We start from the raw sequence: 15,912 nt of genomic DNA on the forward strand, positions 1-15,912 counted from the left end.
TGAAAGGCATAGTTAAATCGGCTCCTGCAACCCTGCAGGAGGTTTTTTTTCATTTCTTTTTTTTAATATATATTTCTTCTCACTGATAACAGGGAGAAGCATTTTGGAGATGGCAGGTCCAGCACAGGAAGGGGAAGCCACACAGCACAGAGGCATCCCCTGGGCCCGGGGGTGGGGGGGGACGGGACCGTGTGTGATGAGCAGCTCTGACCTCAGCCCCGGGAACGCCAGCACCAACCATCTGGATCCCATTTGCGACGCCAGATCGCCCGGCCCCCCGCACTCCTGCGCCAGCCGCCTCCTCCGACCTCACTCAGACCCGCGGCGACCGTCTCGCGGGGACCAGCGCACCCCCATTTCTCTCACCCCGCTGGTGCTCGCACCCCACCGAGCAAGGCAAGCGGGGACCGGGAAGGCTGAGCGGCGCCAGCACACCATGAAGCAAGGGTGAGAGGCACTTCGGAGTGGAAAATCCTGGAATAAGCAACTTTTCTGGGGGTTCTCTCAGGGGTAAGTGTTGCTTTCCACGCAGGGGTCCTTAGCCTGGGCTCAGCAGCTGCTGTGCTGCATTACCCCTCCTCGGTTGGGTGTTAGTCCTTAGGGAGTTTTCAAGGAGCTTTGGACAAAACCCATCCCATGAGCAGAGCAGTGTCCTCAGAGGAAAGCTACCCCCAGGCTTGCATTGCGCTTGGAAAAGCAGAACAATGTAGCTGCCTTGCTCACACCAGGAGCCTCCTCCCTGAGCCGATGCACCACAGGTGCACAGGGACACTCTTGGCTCCACTGGTGCAGGGGAATTAAATTAATTCAAAAGCACTGAGTATTTCCCCCATTGTTGCAGGATGGTGTTTGCCATTGATGCCTTGAAATCACTCCAGAAGCAGCAGCTTGGTGGGATGGCAGCGGGGCGGCAGCCCCGAGGAGGGCATGTAGTGGTTTGGGGGGCTGCTTGGGCACAAGGAGGGGGATGCATGAATGGGACCCTGCAAGGACTCCAGCTAAGGGGGTGTCTTACTGCCCCTTTCCTGCTCCCGAAGCATGCCCCAAGGGCTGGGGGGTGTTTGCTAGCAGCCCTCACCCCTCCTGCCTCAAGGTGAGGTAGGATGAGCTGGCCAGAGAAGCTTTTCAGCCCACCCACCCCACACAGGTCCCACTGCCAGGCATGTCCCTGCTGCTCCAGGGTGGGCCAGCACCATTCTGGTTCCAGGGACAATCCTCATCCTCTTGTGGTCATCCATGGAGAGGGAAATTGGCCAAACATCAGATATTTTTCCCCCTCAAGGGCTCTCCAGCCTTGCATGGAGCCACCTTCCTTCTCCACAGCCCCCATCCCTGCTCCTTCCTGCCTTTCCCAGCCTTTTCCACCCATAGCCCCAGTCACCCTCAGCTCCCCAGGGCTTTGCATGCAGTGATGCTCTTGCCGAGGGGGTGGCTATGACTAATCATGGAGACACCCCACCACTGTCCCTTTTGGCTCAGCAAAGCCCTCCCTTCCCAACCAGAGCCTGAGGCGAGAAACAGTTGCGGCCAAACTGGTTTCCTGACCAGGCATAGGGGCCAAAACTGGCTGGAGCAGAGGTGGCCAGAGCCACTCTGGTTCCAGTGGGTGCAATGGGAAACTCTCAGCTCATTTCTGGTTGCTGCGATGATTCATGTATGCTCTCAGGGGAGGAATGCTGCATTTTTCAAACTTCTGGCTTTACACCATTACTTACTGTTTAAAAAAAAAAAAAAAACCAAACAAAAAACAACCACCAGTATTTATGGTTGGATAACTACTGTGCTTGTATAGTGCTGTTTCAGGGGCACAACTACACAGTTTAGGACCTTTGTGGAGGCCAGAGAGATGTCTCCAGCCAGAGGCTGTTGTAGGGAGCTGGGGCACTCTCCGCGGTCACATAGGAATGCAGTGGCAGAGCAGAGACTCAATTCTGCATCTCCCCAGCACCATCCCTTGAATCACCAGTACCAGAGCTCAGGGAAACAGGCTTTCCATCCCCAACCTTATAACCCTCCTTCCACCCTGGTCTTTGCAGAGACATTGACCACGACCAGGGGTGTGATGGCATTTCCAAGACAGGAGCGCAGGGATGCACGCTTACTGCTGCGGCCCCTCATCATTCATTCATTCATTCCTTCCCTTCCCATTTTTCAGCAGTCTCCCTGGTTCCCCTTCTGGTTTTTCAAACATCTTTGCAATTTTCCATTTAAATGCATTAACTTTCCCTGATGTCAGGGCAAGCTAAACCAGCCCCCACTGTATTCCCAAGGAGAATGTCAAGGAGAAAAAAAAAAAAAAAAAAAATTTGTTCCTCCCCTAACTTTTGCTACGTGCCTGTCTGGGAAGAGAAGGGAAGGGAACATCTTATTCCTTCCACCAGTGCAAACTCTGGTAACTGCACAGTCTTGCCAGCCTCGGACTGTATTCTCCCAGCCTGGACACATTTAGTTTGCAGCAAAGGGATGAACCTGCCCCCATACTGGGTGTGCACGGCCGCAGGGCTGGCTATGGGTGGCATTGCATGCCTGCTCTCCACTGTGAATCATAGCCAGCCTTACCACTCCACGTGCCCATCACTTTTTCCACCTTTTTAAGTGATCTGTGTTCCACATTAAGGATCTGATTTGTTTGGGTGGAGAGGCTCTAGGAGGCTTAGGTTACTATACATAAAGAGTCATTGATCTTTGAGGGAGTTTCCTCATTTTTTAGCAAATACTCCCTTTCCTCTTATTAACTACTCTATTTTAGTCTCAGTGTTCAGATGAAGAAAACAACCAGATTTTAAGCTAACAGCATGCTTATAAGAACAGAAATGAATAAGCGATTCATATTAAATGCTAGCATCCAGGGAGCTTGCCTGGGTAGGATATAAATGCAACAGAACTCTGTTGCTTTGCTGAATGCTGGTTTTCAAAGTCAGAACTCAAGTGGTTTGCAAAAGCAGGAAGATTTTCCATCCTTCTAAGGCTTGTTTGCTTCTAATGCTCAGCTCTACCTTTGTAGGAAGAAGTGTTTTCAGGAGCAGCCCTTAGCCCAACCACCTTCACCTTCCCAATGCCAACAATGCCAGATGGCAGCAATGTTAATGGAAACCCTTCGAAAGAGCTGATGCAAATTGAAATGGCTCCACTTGGAGCCATGAATAAATTCAGAATCTGTCCTATACAGCTCATCCTGTGTCTCTAGAAATAGCCTTGCTTCCCCTGGAGGCTGTGGGGCCAGGTGAGATTTAGTGCTCTATGATGAAGAGGTGGCCAGGTTAGAGGCTTGGGACACTTATGTCCCTTTTCAAAGGCGACTGAGCTATTTCATATGGAAAAATCATGGCATTTAGCCTCTTAGGTGTTCAAATCACTGCTAGGAGTAGCTTTTGGCTAACATTTTCCCCAGCTCAGAGCTCTTGACAGTGCAGAGAAATTTAAGGGGGGGGGGGATTCATCCAGCCGAGAGAGGAGCATGCATCACCTCCAGATGGCAATCTGTGCCACCACAGCCCCACATCAGGATTTCAGGAGCTGTTTCTCTTCCCTGCTTGCTCCACAGCCACAACTGAAAGTATATCCCACTGGTGGGGCTGCAAATAATTGTTCTGGGTAGCCAGTGACCACTTTCAAGCTGCTGGCAAGGCTTGCTGCAGCCTCATGTCTTCACTGCTGCCTCCCAGGGACATGCATATAGCAGAAAACAGCCAAGTCAAAGGGATTTCAGGCTGAGCAGTTTGGTTGGGAAACAGGGTTATGATGAAGCATGAGGAGATCCCCACAAAGCAAACGCAAATGAAGGTGGAGGCCCCTTGGTTTTGACCCTGACATCCCTGTGGAGCAGACTTTTAAACGGGTCTGGAGGATGCTCACAGTATCTCATCTCGTGCACCATCTGTGGTAGGATGCTTTGCCCTCCCTCATGTCCTGCCTGATCCCCTTTCAGAAAAGCTGTTGGGACCCAGGTGCAAATCCACCTCTTTCTCCCAGCACAAGATGATCCACCCCACATGCACAAGGGAATTTAAGGGCTGCAATTGCTTTTCAGGTTTTTATTCGAGATATTTTTGGGGGATGCCCCAGGGTTGGCCAGGAAAATTGGACCACATGTACTGTGGTCTGGGGCAGTGAGGCATCCTAAAGTTCCCTGGCTGTGCCAGCTAGCAAAGCTGCACAGGCTGCCCAAGGCCAAACCCAAACCCAGGCCATTTGTCCCCAGAAGAAGAGCATACAAGTCATAGCTCTGCCTACCACATTTACTTTGGGTCCTCTGTCCTTTCCCAGAGGCTGCTCACCTCTCCACAGCAATGTGTCATGGAGAGGGAGAGCTGTTGGGAACAGATTTCACAAATAAATCACTAGTTTTGGATTTCCTGGTTATCACACCCCAAGAGTTAGTTCTGCCCAGCTCAGTCCTTTAGCCCTGAAGAAAAGCATCAAGCAATTACAAAAGGCTTGTACAGAAAACCCCTCTGACAGCTCAAGCTGTGCTGATTGCTTTCTCTCACAGTCCAGCACAATAGATAGCATCAGTGCCTGAAGCACTGGACAGCTAGGAGTTCAGATTTAAGAGTATTTTGCAACAACATTAGTTATTCCCTCTAGCTGCCATTGCACCCATCTATATCTACACAGGACACACGTCACATTTCTATTCACACCAAACCCATAGATACTTTCCCTCCCTCTCGAAGTCAGCCAGCCCAGCTGAGGGGCATATATAATGAATCAAAGTGATATGTAACAGCTGTAGTAATTTTTTCCTGGCTTTTATGTTTTGCTTTTTTTTTTGTCTGCTCATCTGCTTTGCACTTTTACAGATTTTATTTTAACTACACTTTAGTGAAAAAACACACACAAGCAAACAATTGCTTAGAAAGTGAATTTGAAACATCCACTCAAAAAAATTATGTAAAATGTCAAACTTTATGCACAGAGAAGTATGCAATAAGTAAAAAATAGCTGCTGGGGAAAATATTTAAGGAAATCACTTCATTGTGTTGGTGGTAGACATGATTGCCTTTTGAAAGCATTATTAGTAACAGATGTATGTCTTCTGATGAAATGGAGAACATACTGTGATATTAAGAGGTCACCATGCACTAAATAAACTCTAGACAGACATAAAAACTTCAGATTACTGAAGACTACATGAGTTAATCTTTTAGCACATGAATTATTAAGAAACTAGCTGCCCAGGTTTTGGTGCTAATTCTTAACAGTTCAGGAAAATACTTGGCTTTTCTAAGGGTACTCAGCAGTCAGGTTTTTCAGCATTTTTTTTTCCAGCTTACAGTGATTATATCAAAAGTTCAACCAGAGCTTTCACCCCCACCAGGACTGTAAGGAACTTTTCATTTAAAAAAAAAAATCCAGGATGAAATTGCCGTATTGAAAATAACAACAATCCAGAAGAATATGGTTGCAAAACAGATAGTTGCCATAATCAAGATTTAAAATGAATTAACATAAGTTCACATCCCTGGTTTAATCCTCCACCTCCCGTGAGCTGGTGCTATCTCCACCTTCTGTGACCAATGATAATCTAGGACACAAAGCAAGAACAGGTTGAGCAAAGCAAGTTACTTGTTGCACCTCACCAAGGCAAGCCAAGCAAGACCTACCTCCAAGCAATAAAAATCACCTCATTTACTGTCTTAAACCCACTTTTCGCACTAAGTCAGAGACTTGCTGTCGGCTCAGTCAAACCAGATTTGAGCAGAGTTTTTGTTCAACCCACCCAAAACCCTCCCAAGGAGCACATTGCCTCTACAAAAAAAGCTGCTATCCTTGCTTCTTCTCAAGGGCCATCCCCTACAAGAATATAATTTCCGCACCCACCCCTTTCTGTAAACACCCAACTCTTCCTCCTTTGCTAACAAGGGGGCCATGGAGGGGGCCATATAAGAGAAAACCCTCAGGAACACCTGTGCTTAAATGCACCTCTTTTCCATAAGTTATAAGTCAGTCTCTAAGAAACATCAATAATTTCTTTCTACAAGGCTTTGCTGCTTCTTTCCATCTAGTAACTAATCTCAGCTCCTGTGATTTTAGGATGGTTTTGGGGAATCATGATGTTAAAACTCATTTCTTGTTGATGAACTAGTCCCCCTGCGTTCATATAACTAAAAATACCATGATGGAGGTCACAGAGAAAGCTGGAAATAGATCTAGAGGCCTCCTAAAGGCTAAAATAGAAAAGAAGGTAACTAAAAAGAACAGTCGACTTATTATTGCTTGAAAAAAGCATTGTATTTCCCAGCTGACCAGGGCAAATAAACCAAAGCTGAGACTGGGCATTGTATTAATACACTGTGATATCCAGGTTTATCTCATGGTGCCCCATGGGCTGACTTGTGACTTTCAACCATTTGGGTTGGCCAGAATGGAAGTACCTAAAATACAGCCAGTGGTTTCTCTGCCGCAAAGCTTCAGGACTGAACCACGACCCAAAGGGACCTAATGGAGGTGGGCTCGGCCCTGGCTCTCCCCGAGGCTCCTTGTTTGAACATGGGCAAGGCAGCCCTAAAGATGTAGGTGGAGATCCACCACTGAGTTTGGAAATCCCATTTGATGTAAAGCCCAGTTGCCCACCACTGCGGGAGGGTCATGGGGGTTGCTGCGGGCAGGGGAGATTTCATAGTACTAGGGAGATTTTCTTTTCCCTTTTGCTGTGTTTCATGGCTGTAAACAGCCCTGTAAGGCTCTCTGCAGCTGCTCAATGTTCAAACCCAAAACCCCCAAATGTTTGCTTCGGTCCTGTCATTTATTAGCTGGCAAGACATTAATTTTCACTCGTTTATCTTGATGCTCTGCTCACCCCCAGCTGTTGCGACTGCAGAGGGATAGGATACCAGCAGCTAATAAACAGGATGATAACATAACTTCCTGCGTTGCAGAAAAGAATTACTAGCACCTTTAGAGCATACATTACTTTAACAGGCCATTTTTTCTGTAGTGCACATTTTATTTCACATTTTTCATTCTTTGCTAGGAACATTTTTACTCCCAATGGATGCTGCAAGGCAAGCCCGTCCAAAAAACTTGCAGCTCTTCCATAAACCTCTTCTGCCCAGAGGGGAGGAAGATGGTCCAATGGGGTTGGATGGGTGGTTGTCACAAGCTCAATGCTTTTTGCAAACCTCAGCTCTGAGACTTACAGACCTTTCTGTATTTGTGTGCTCAGAGGAGCAACCCTGCAGCAGTGCCCATGGCTAATCCTGCACCCGTAGGGAAGCAGAGCCCAGGTTTCCCCTCCCCATGCATCCTTTGGGTGTACCCAGGTTTTCTGGGAGCAAGCTGTAAATCAGGGACACAGTCCAGCAGAGCGGGTTCACTCCCACTGGAGGTACTGGGAGGTTTGGCTTGGCCTGAAACAGCCAGGAGGATGGATGGGTGCCAGCTAACCAGGATGACTTTTTCGTCTTTTTATGAATGGTAGTGATACCTCTGGGCTGCAGCAGCTGCCTCTATAAATCGAGGAGTTGCCAATAACAGGGAAGACTTGTCACATCTTAATGCTGTGTGCTAGCTGCTGGCTCTGGGTGCCTATTAAATGTCTCTCCACCTGGCATTATTATTATTATTATTTATTATTATTATTATTATTATACACAAATGTGGGGGGAGAAGTAGAGGCTAGCTTTTGCCTGATTCATGATATATGGCATCCATAAGTGCCATCTGGAGCACAAGGAAGAGTGAATGCTGCAAACCCCTTCTCCCAAGAAGGGCCAGACCCCAGCCCAGCTTTGACACGCAGGGAGCCAGTGGAAGTGTCAGGATCACATCAAGGTTTGGGAAACAATGTGGAGGTTGTCCCCTCCTTTCCACTGACCCCCCCCCCCCCCCCCACCCCTCTGATAGCCCTGAGGAGCATCTCTTCAGTGGAAGTGGGATTATCTGTTCAGGTGTTTATTTCCAAATTTTCCCTAATTCCTGGCACATGGTTCTGTTTCTGGCCATGTCAATGATGGCCATCTGTGTAACTACCACAGCTCTCCTTAAAAAGGGAGTTAGTCTTCCCCCCAGCCTTCTCTAGGCTCTTGTATTGGTCATAACTCTCTGGATTGATGGAGTTAGCAAGGATGGTAATAAGAAAATTGATTTTTTTTATACTTTTTTTATGATGACCTGGTTAATAGATTGATGTATTTGAATCACTTTTGGCTCATTTGAGTAACTGAGCTCCTTTTGGGGAGTGAAAAGTATTAAATCACTGCATTCCCTTTTGGGAGGATATTTTCTCTGTTAAGCAAGCCTTGCTGGTTTCTGCTCTGTAGGCTTGGAAATGAAGATTAAATAATAAATTGGCCATCTCTATGACAACAGATACATAGCTTTCCTGAAGGAGACATTGTTTCAGAAGACTTGCCAGGTGGATCACAGATAAGAAACTTCCATAAATGACATTTTTGGTTCCAACATGTAAAATATTATTCTTGGTGCCTTTCCCAAATGTGGTCAGGCAGCACAGGCTATTCCACTGCCGGGGCTGCAGGAGTCCAAGGGCTTTTTGCTGTACAGCCAGATCATGCGGCTCACTTGGGTCTGGAGTAATTAAATTTCCATTTGTATGTTTGGGACAGCTGAAAAGGTGAGCTGAGGCAGGGGGGTGTTTAGAGCAATTATTATTTTGGCGTTTGTAAAAAATAAAATAAGAAAGGGCAGCAGCAAGAGGGAACACGTTGCCCAAGATGTTTCAGCTGGTCATCCATGGGTGAGGAGGACAGGTGAAAGGCCATCATATATTTTAAGGGTTGGTGGTAGAAACCTAGGCTGACCATTTTCCTATATATTAGGTATTACCTGGTACAGCATAAGTATGAAGAAAGTCATCTGGGTCCACAGGAGTGATTAAATGCCAGTTATGTGAAGGATGAGTCCTCTTCCAAAGAAATGCTTGCTACGAAGCAGATTGGCCAGCACTAAAATATTTTTCTCCTGCCAAAGTGCCACAAAAGCATTGCAAAAACACGTGGTTTGGCTTTTCTATCTTGTGTCTCATCCATGCCTGGCCAGCACTGCCGCTGTTTCTTACTCTCCCTGTTTTTCTCCCTCAGGTCTCACACTGGGTGCTTTGAAACAAAGAGAATAAAAGGAAAACTCAGATAAAAGACCAAAATGAGGAAACACAGACATTTGCCCTTTGTGGCAATGTTTTGCCTCCTGCTCTCAGGCTTTTGTTCAGTTCATGCCCAGCAGCAAGCAGGTAAGACCAGACCGCTTTACCTGACTTTGCCCCTGTACAAATGTGCCGCTAGTTCACACCAATGCATTTGCACTGTTTGGTTTTTAAAATGCATGTCAATAGTATGTTGTGTTTTACCTTCTGCTCCTCAGTTACTGCTCGGCTGAGGGTCCTTTTGGACCCAGACCTTGGCCAACGTGCGCGCGATGCCTTCCTGAGCATGTCACTGGCCGGTGGCGTGCCACTGAGGATGCTCTGCGGGGGACGGGGGTGTGGGACGTGCACCTAGGGTGGCCCCAAGTGGGTTTTCTCCTGGGCAGAGCTGTTTTGCCCTCCTTGCATGTGTAGGAGGGCATTTTGCAGTGAGACAAATGCTGCCAAGAACCTGCAGAAAGGCTGTTTGGTTTTTTTTAAGAGGAGGCACTGGTGTCTTTGGGACTGTAGCTGGTGTCATGGGGCGGGGGGGGTGGTGGTGGTGGTGGTGGTGTTAGCAGCAGAAAAAATATGGAAAACTCATGCCGGCACCTAGGCTGCTTAAATTGAGCAGCTCTTTCTTCCTTGAGCACCACCATGGAGCCGGCAAAGCCCTGAGCCAGCGAAAAAAAGCACAGGAGGCCATGGGTGGTTTGAAGCCAAACAAGCCCAAATTAATACGTGAAGCCGCAGGCGTCTTTGTCTGGCTCAGGGCTGGTGTCCAAACCCGTGCAGTGAGGGTTTGGGAGGGGAGAAGCATCTCGCCTCCTCCTCCCCTTGAAGGGTAGGTCGCATGCTGTCCCCTCCTGTCTCCCAAAGCCTGCGCTGTCGGGGCGCTGATGGCTGCCTGGTTTTTCCCCAGAGGTTCTCGTTTTGCTGCGGGCGAGAAGGGGAAGCTAAGCTTCACTTTCACCATGCGAAAGAGGCCGTCGGTCGTTTGGGCGAGGAGGAGGAGGAGGCATGCTTGCGCTGACTGATAGAAAATCCTAAACCCCCATCTGTTTTTTTAAAGCTGTCAAAACCGTTGCTGTGGCTGATATAATATTTCTAGTGGATTCCTCTTGGAGCATTGGGAAGGAACATTTCCAACTCGTTCGAGAGTTTCTGTATGATGTTGTAAAAGCTTTAGATGTGGGAGGAAATGATTTTCGCTTTGCCCTGGTCCAGTTCAGCGGAAACCCCCACACAGAGTTCCAGTTAAATACCTACCCCTCTACCCGAGACGTCCTGTCCCATATTGCCAACATGCCTTACATGGGGGGAGGCACCAAGACTGGAAAAGGATTAGAGTACCTAATCGAGAACCACCTCACTAAAGCTGCTGGAAGCAGAGCCAGTGAAGGCATCCCCCAGGTTATTATAGTGTTAACGGATGGACGATCCCAGGATGATGTGGCTCTGCCATCATCTGTCCTTAAATCGGCCCATGTAAACATGTTTGCGGTCGGCATGCAGGATGCAGTGGAAGGGGAGTTAAAGGAAATAGCGAGCGAACCCTTCGATATGCACCTTTTCAACCTAGAGAATTTTACCGCTCTCCACGGCATAGTTGGAGACTTAGTGGCGAGTGTCCGTTCATCCATGACTCCAGAAAAGGCTGGGGCCAAAGGACTTGTTAAAGACATCACAGGTAATGGCTGACTGCTGATGGCTCCCATCAGCATGGTATCTGCTGGCGTTGCGCTGTTTAAAGCCTTTGTAGGGGCAAGACTGAGATGGACGTTCAGAGGTTTAAAAACAAAGGTTTGAAGTGTGTGGCCCCCTGTTTGTAGCTATTGAGCGTGCTGTTGTTTGCAAACCCAGCTGGCATCCCTGCCAGAGCTGCCAGGAGGTAGCACAGGAGCCCTTGGATGGGCAGCAGCTTGTTGCAGCCATTTTTTCGCACCCATGGCATGGAAATGTAAACGTAGGAAGCTCTGCAGAGTTATTAAATTGCCCCAAGGCAGGGAACTAGGAGAGGAACACACCAGCTATGATGGTGACTCTTTGAAGCCCTGACCAAAAACCCTCTGGAGACTGAGAAGGTCACTGATGGCTGCAGGGACACCATGAAGGATGTCCCCTTGCAGCTAGCAGGGGAGATAGGCAATGTGCTCTCCAGAAAGTCACCTTCTTGGCTGAAGACAGCAAAAGCAGATCGGTGGAGAACTTCTTCGCTGAAACCCTGAGCTGGCCCTTAGCCTCTCTCCTCATCCGCCTGGAGAAGGTGTGTGGTTGTAGAGTCCCTTTTGCGATGTCACTCAAATGCCTTCTATACAAGCCGATGGCCTCCACATGCTGGAGTGCTGGACCCTTCCTGTAACTGAAACCTCTCTGCAAACCATGTTGGCTTGAACAGATCTGCGCTGACCACAAGCCAGGGGCCCAATTTGCCTGGCAAAAAATAAGACAGTCTTCCTCCATCCCTTCTCTGTTTATGAAATTTCAGCATGCAAAGGGCCTTCTGAGCAGCTTTGTTGTGTTTCAAAACAGAAGTCCCAGAGATCAAACCTTTCTTTTTATTCCTGAGACTCCATCTGAAGGTCAATAGCTTGTGGGGTGATGTAAGGCAACAGCAGTGTAATGAGGCAGTGTGACATTAATCCCCCTGTGTTGTCTTGCCTGATTAACCCTCACGCCAGCTCCACTGGGTGCTCTCCATCACTGCATGACACCGAGCAACACCAAAAGGCTTTGCTCACGTGTGTTTTTATTGTGCAAAGTGCTTGACAGGGCAAATATCCAGATCACGTGAAAGCCACAGGGAAGAAAAGCAGCCGGCCCAGAAAGATGACATAAGGTTCTCCAATTCTAAGAAAATCATGTCAATATATGTGAAAAATGAATGTTATACCCAACCTGCTGACAGCGCTGCAGTGGCTGTTTGGCATCTTTGCTGTGAAGGACCCCAGTGCTTTCCTGTTGAAATCAACAGGGGAATTGGTCTTTGGTGGCTGGTTGTCATCCTCTGGGGCACACCAGCAGGTAACCCCATAGTACATAAACATCTGGAGTCACAGACATTTCTTTAAAAGCTTTAAAGGTAAATTCCTACTTCATGTATATCATGCATTTCCAAGTTCATTTCTACTGAAAGATATTTTTTGCAAGTGTCTCCGTACCCCACTGTAACACAAATTTAAGCTAATCCTACTATTGTAGTTTTGCCCCTGTGTGACTTGCATGGGCGATCTACGGAATATCATCAAACCTGGGAAAAGATGTTATGGGTCCTAAACATTGGATGACAATAGTGTGCAAAGCATGGTACAGATAACTGTTTGCATAAGGGTTTAAGAAGTCATTTACTCAGCTGATAACTCCATGTAGTATTAAAAAAGCCATGGATGTTATGCTAGAAATGAGCCCTAATATGAAACAGAAATGTAAAAAAACCCGAGTCCTATAGTATTTCCAGTACAGAGTGCCAAAGCTGTTGGTCTGTGGCAGTCCCCAGAGCTGACTAGCGTAAGTATGAAAGTCAGCCCTAAGTTTGCCCTGATGTATTCGTTAAATCTTAGCTGTCTGTCTCATCTGACCCTCCTTGCTTAGTTGTGTAACAAGCATGCTTTTATTTGTTCTCCAGCACCAGCTTGTTCCATAAATGTGCACTGAAGTACAAGTTTTTTTTACAGTGATGACAAATTATCCAACGCATCTGTTTCCTATCTATTTTCTCTCCTGTGTGAGTGACCCGTGCTGCCGTGATGACACCCATCGGTGTCTGAAATCTCATTTCTCAAAAAGATGTCCAGGGCATCTAAAGCAGCGCTGGGTACAACCGCTTTGAGATTTCCCTTTTATTTATATGATTAAGTAGAACGTGTACATCCCAACTGAAAATGGCACAGTAAAGACAACCCTAAGCTCCCCTAAATTTCAACTCAGTGATGGAAAAATAAATCCTGGAGCCCTTTGCAATTCTGAACCACGCTGATGTTCTCGAAGCCAACACTGGCTATTGAGTTGGCCCAGGGAAGCGATGATGCCCTTGGAGACCTTCTCCTTTGTCGCTAGAATTGTAGCATTATTTGAATCTCTTGGTGGCATTGGGATGTATGAAAATATTTACTAGAAAAACAACTGAACAGGCAAAAACCAAAAAAAATTATTGACACAGCTGGTTAATAGCAAAGACTGCAGGTTTATTCTTGGCCTTGCTAAACTACATGCCAGTTTTGCTACTGGTTTCACCTTCAGCTTTCAAAAGTTGAGAGCTGGGTTGGATTTCCAAATGTTGCTTGTCATTCATTTGCAAACAGTCTGAAATTTGATTTCTTAACAAGATTGGAGAGTAAGAGCATGGAAACATCTGAGCATGCTTTGGGGTCTTCTCCTCCCCCTGCCTCCTTTTTGCATGCGTATAGCTGTTGGTGACGTTGATGGTAAAATTAGTTGAGCAAAAGGAGTCAGAGCAGACACCAGGGCATTTTGGGTCTGCTTCGGTAAGTCTCACAGCAAAAATGCTTCCCTCAACAACCATGTTCATGCCATATAAAAGTTTTGTTCAGTGTGTGTATAATCTCAGCAGATGATTGCGATCATCTGGGTATGGTCACAACAAATAGAGTTGGATAATTGTGTCATGACTGATTTCATCACCCTGTTTTAACCTGATTCTGCATTCCTTGATTGAATATCCAGAGTCCATATGAAAAATACAGACCAGACCCCTCTATCGATAGTCAACGCATCTTTGTGCAAAATAATTAATGCAAGATAATTTTTGCATGGCACATGTTGACAATTGTGCGGGTCAGTTTGCTGGACAAATACCATCGTGTGTATGCTGGCAGCTGGTAAAAGAGTTACAGTGCAAGAATAATAACCAAAACCTTTTCAATTGTTTCTAGCAAATGCATTTCAAATAATAATCCTTCATGGTGGGAGAAGCCAATATATTCAGCTGCTGGTTTTAACCAGCAAAAGAGCAGAACTACAACAGAGAGGCTGAAACTTTCCATGCATCCAGTAAATGGTGGCTTTTTTCTTAAAAAAAAAAAAAAAAAATACTCCAATGAGGAAAATAGCCTACGAATATTACTGTCCTCACCTGCTATCTTCAGGCTGAATTACCATTAAAATTCATCTTTTTCTTTTGGCTCTGAATAAATAGTTGGACAGTATTGGCCACTGATGGAATGGATCTAGATTTCCAAAAACTATATTTCACCAAGTTTTCTCCTCGCATGCCAATAATGCTGACCTCCATGTAACTGCAGCTACCGGCTCGGTTGTGTTTGCTCGAGCCATCTCTTGGTGGGTAGTGGATGCTACTGCGATGGGGCTGGGAGCTCGTATTCAATCAGAATGCAGAACTAAGAGGCAAATGTCACCTCCTCAGTGAACATGTGTTTTGTTTTCTCATTTTCGTGTTTCTTACTGGTTTTCCAAGAAACATGTCAGAACACTGTACAACCGCATGTAATCACTCATTTTAATGCTTTCACCTTTTGCATTTCTTTTTTTAAAGCTCAAGAGTCCGCTGACCTTATTTTCCTTATTGACGGATCAAACAACATCGGAAGTGTCAATTTTCAAGCCATACGTGATTTCCTTGTAAATTTGATTGAAAGCCTCAGAGTTGGAGCTCAGCAAATACACATTGGGGTGGTGCAGTATAGTGATGAACCCAGAACCGAGTTCGCTTTGAACAGCTACTCCACAAAAGCGGATGTTCTGGATGCCGTGAAGGCACTTAGTTTCCGCGGTGGCGAGGAAGCAAACACTGGTGCAGCACTGGAGTTTGTGGTGGAGAACCTCTTCACCCAGGCGGGAGGCAGCAGGATAGAGGAAGCGGTGCCTCAGATTTTAGTGCTGATAAGTGGTGGAGAGTCTAGTGATGATATCCGAGAGGGCTTGTTAGCGGTGAAGCAAGCTAGTATATTTTCGTTTAGCATTGGGGTCCTGAATGCTGACAGTGCAGAGCTGCAGCAGATTGCTACTGATGGAAGCTTCGCATTTACTGCCCTGGATATCCATAACCTTGATGCTCTTCGAGAATTATTACTGCCCAACATTGTTGGAGTGGCCCAAAGACTCATTTTGTTAGAGGCCCCAACCATTGTGACTGAAGGTATGTATGCCTTTCTGGACTGTTGCATTTTGATGAATCGATGAATGAATGAGCTTTTGCACGCTTTAAAACACTTTTTTTTTTTAATTTAAATTCTTCATTTTTTGCAATGCATCTCTCTGGTCTGGTCATGGAGAAACAATGGGAAAGACAAATAGTCTTGCAGCTAATGTGCAGAAACTCATTTGCTCAGTGGGTTATCTTTTGAAAACTGTGAGGTTTTGTGCAAATAACTGGCATGGCATGAGGTTTTAAAGGACACAAGCAGAGTATAAAGAAGCTCATATAATCCTTATTGGGGTATCTAAGCACCCCAGGAGTAAATACTGCAGCACTGTCAGTTCTGAAAACATTTATGTCATGTAAGCTTACATTATACGTCAGTTGAAAGTGTCATGAAAATGAAATTTGTCGGGGGAAGCTAACGGGGATATTAAATGGATCCCTATTCACAGAGTTGAAGTTATCAGCTTGCTAAAACGGTAAAATTCCATACCTCACTGAAACTGTGCACTATCCTTGGGAGAAGAGTGAAATTCCTGTGTTGTTGAACTTAAAAGCAAAACAGCCCTTAGTTCTTCTGAAGTAAAATCCCTACCTTGCTAACATATATTTCCCTTCAATCTGTAAGCTGAGGAAGCTTACAGCTTTCCATGAGGCCATGGGAAATGAAAACATAGGTGTCAATATTCGACTTAGGTCACTTTGGCCT

The 15,912-nt window shown here is 46.3% G+C and overlaps 1 protein-coding gene across 12 annotated transcripts in view; it reads left to right on the forward strand.

The window, feature by feature from the left end:
* Window positions 1-252: 252 nt before the first annotated feature.
* COL6A3 (collagen type VI alpha 3 chain) overlaps window positions 253-15,912 on the forward strand; it is a 63,124-nt gene continuing 47,464 nt past the window's right edge. For 6 of the 12 annotated variants that reach the window (XM_069782115.1, XM_069782116.1, XM_069782117.1 and 3 more), the window contains exons 1-4: window positions 253-510; window positions 9,045-9,193; window positions 10,158-10,775; window positions 14,598-15,200. In XM_069782115.1, coding sequence (XP_069638216.1) covers window positions 9,106-9,193; window positions 10,158-10,775; window positions 14,598-15,200 — 1,309 coding nt within the window. In that variant the 5' untranslated portion in view covers window positions 253-510; window positions 9,045-9,105. The remainder of the gene's footprint in view (window positions 511-9,044; window positions 9,194-10,157; window positions 10,776-14,597; window positions 15,201-15,912) is intronic. The other 6 variants (XM_069782124.1, XM_069782127.1, XM_069782121.1 and 3 more) reach the window with 5 other exon arrangements.

The sequence above is a fragment of the Haliaeetus albicilla genome, chromosome 4 (genome assembly GCF_947461875.1).
Source record: "Haliaeetus albicilla chromosome 4, bHalAlb1.1, whole genome shotgun sequence".
Taxonomy (NCBI): Eukaryota; Metazoa; Chordata; class Aves; order Accipitriformes; family Accipitridae; genus Haliaeetus; species Haliaeetus albicilla.